The 2,501-nt window shown below is 40.9% G+C and overlaps 1 protein-coding gene across 9 annotated transcripts in view; it reads left to right on the top strand.

Annotated features, from left to right (window-relative positions):
- Positions 1 to 1,667: 1,667 nt before the first annotated feature.
- slc4a4a (solute carrier family 4 member 4a) overlaps positions 1,668 to 2,501 on the top strand; it is a gene marked incomplete at its 5' end in the record, with an annotated part of 46,463 nt that continues 45,629 nt past the window's right edge. For all 9 annotated transcript variants that reach the window (XM_014033284.1, XM_014033286.1, XM_014033283.1 and 6 more), the window contains 1 exon segment: positions 1,668 to 1,844. In XM_014033284.1, coding sequence (XP_013888738.1) covers positions 1,668 to 1,844 — 177 coding nt within the window.

The following is a 2,501-nucleotide window of genomic DNA, read 5'->3' as shown; positions in this document are numbered from 1 at the left end:
GTTGAGGTTAAGTCTTTATTTTTAAATTATTCTTTCTCATGGATAATCTGATAAATAAATTAAATAAATATATTTACTCTGTAATATTTTAAAGCAAATAAAAAAGAATAAATTTAATAAATGTCTGAAGAACTGATTTCTGATCAGACACTACATGAATTAGGCTTCTAAATATAAGTAAAACTACTAGATTAGACCCTTATTCTTTTCAAATTAATAATAATCAATAATCTGCAGTTTGACAGTTGCACTTGAATTCTTGAAGTAAAAAAAAACTTTTCATATTAACAAGATTAATAATCCAACACATTCTGATCTTGTTTAGTATATGGGTCTAAAAACAAGATCAAAAATACTTTTTATCTGATATCAGACGGTAAAACCTGGTYAGAGGAACAGTTTTCTGCAGTAAAATGACTCTACTGCTCAGAAACACTCACAGATTAAATAATCTTCACTTTAAACCTGATCAGATTAGTTTCAGAGCACTTGTTACCACAGAAACAGAAGAGCTTCRTCRCTCATGCTACTGATTCAAGGCTTAATTAATTCAGGTTTAAACCAAAATCCTGGGTTAATCCCTTATCCTAGATTGGTGCAGTAGTCCTCTGGTATAGCTACATGTTTGTTTCTTTATAGAAACTCGTTTGATTTCTGACAAGAATAATATTAAAACTTGTTGTTACAAATAATAAAATATTAACACAACCGCTTAAAACTTTTTATTTTTTATTCTGCAAAACGTATTGTTTTCTCTTGCTTTTCCCACCATTATGAGCAGAAAGAAATCTCCGGTTGGCCCACAATGCATTATGGGAAATGGTGGACTGAGAAGGACCTGTTTGTGGGCCACATGGGAGGAGACTTTGGATTGGGACAGCCTCTGAGGTGGTGCTGAGACAGAAGTGGATGATGAATTGGACCTTCAGAGACCTGGCCTCTGCATTTGGACACAGCTGCTAATGGTGCGTTCACACCAAACGCGATTTCAGCGTCAGGAGCAGCAGGTTTACATGCAAAGTCTATGGTGGAGGCGCTTCAAGCAACGTCGGGAAGTTCTGCGGCGCCTCAAGCGCGATTAGAGCAGCGCGATTTGGACGATTTGGACGATCTGAGCGTCGAACNTTGTTTGCTGCCACGTCTGCCTTTTCATTTTGTTAAATAAAGCCTTTTGCAACTCTTTAACCATTCTCATTCAGTCTGGCACCTGAGGTTCAACCAGCCAAGCCCATCGTGACACTCCTCAACAATTTGCAGGACTTTCTGTTATTAATCGTTTCCCATCCTGGGGATCTAAATGACAGTTTGATACTTTCATTTTGGTTTGATACAAATTCCTAWCAAAAAAAGTCACATTTTAAATATTACTTATTTTAAAGCAGGCCTCCCAGAAACTGGAGTCAGGAAAAAATAAACACCTTTCTAAGGTTGCACATCATTCAGTCAGACAGGATTATAATCTGGTAACTTCAGTAGAAAATGAAAATCTGAGGTTTTATTCATTTCACTCGTCTGTTATGAACAGTAAATAGTGTCGTACAAAAAGCTGAACTATCAAAGTTTTCTGGGGTTAAGAAAACAGTACGCTCTGACATGTTCCTCCTGCTCTTTGACTGGGAGATATTTGTGATGCTCGTGTTATATCTCCCATATTTTGTCTTGTGCAGGTCACCACACTGTGTACATCGGTGTGCGTGTGCCCAAGAGCTCCCGACGTCGGCGCCGTCACCGCCGGAGAGCCGGTCACAAGGACAGAAAAGAGAAAATGACAGAAAGCACCTTTGACAAGTCGGACACAGAAACCACGGATGAAGCCAGCAGCAGCAGCATCCTGAAACCACTCAGTAAGTTCTGCTGGACTCCACGTCAGGCTGGATTAGATCTCATGTCTGTCTTTGCTGAAGCAGCTCTACTTCCACAGAAAACGTCCTGTGACCCCAAACAAATCTGCTGAGTCAGTGTCCAGAAATGTGTCTGCATGACCTGCTGAGTGTTTCTGACAGAGCACAGGACTTTAGACTGAAGGAGAGGCAGCTCAGGTGCTGACAGGAGGTTTTCTGCTCTCTCTCATGTCTTCTGCTGATGGCTCTACTCAGTTTGTGTTCATCTGGTCCTTCTTCTCCACTACTGGTTCTTCAGACAAACTCTTCTTTCCTCAGGAACAAAGGGTGGACTCACACCTGACACATGTGGTCGACTTTAAACTGACCACAGTTCATTTCCCTATTGGTCCGAATCTTTTTTACAGCTGTGAATACACTCATGTGAACCCTGGTGCGGACCAAAGAACTGGACCCAGACCCACTTCTGGAGGTGGTCTTGGTCCGCTTCCAATCAAACTCCATTTAAATCTGAGATGAAACAGCAAGAACTCTTGTCATTCTATGGAAAATACAAACCTGGAAACATTTTGTTAGCAGTCGTCACTGTCTGCAGTCGACACTGTCTGCAGTCGACACTGTCTGCAGTCGACACTGTCTGCAGTCGACACTGTCTGCAGT

This window comes from Austrofundulus limnaeus, unplaced genomic scaffold, assembly GCF_001266775.1.
Source record: "Austrofundulus limnaeus strain Quisiro unplaced genomic scaffold, Austrofundulus_limnaeus-1.0 Scaffold1686, whole genome shotgun sequence".
Lineage (NCBI taxonomy): Eukaryota > Metazoa > Chordata > Actinopteri > Cyprinodontiformes > Rivulidae > Austrofundulus > Austrofundulus limnaeus.
This window is presented reverse-complemented; position numbering and strand designations above follow the sequence as displayed.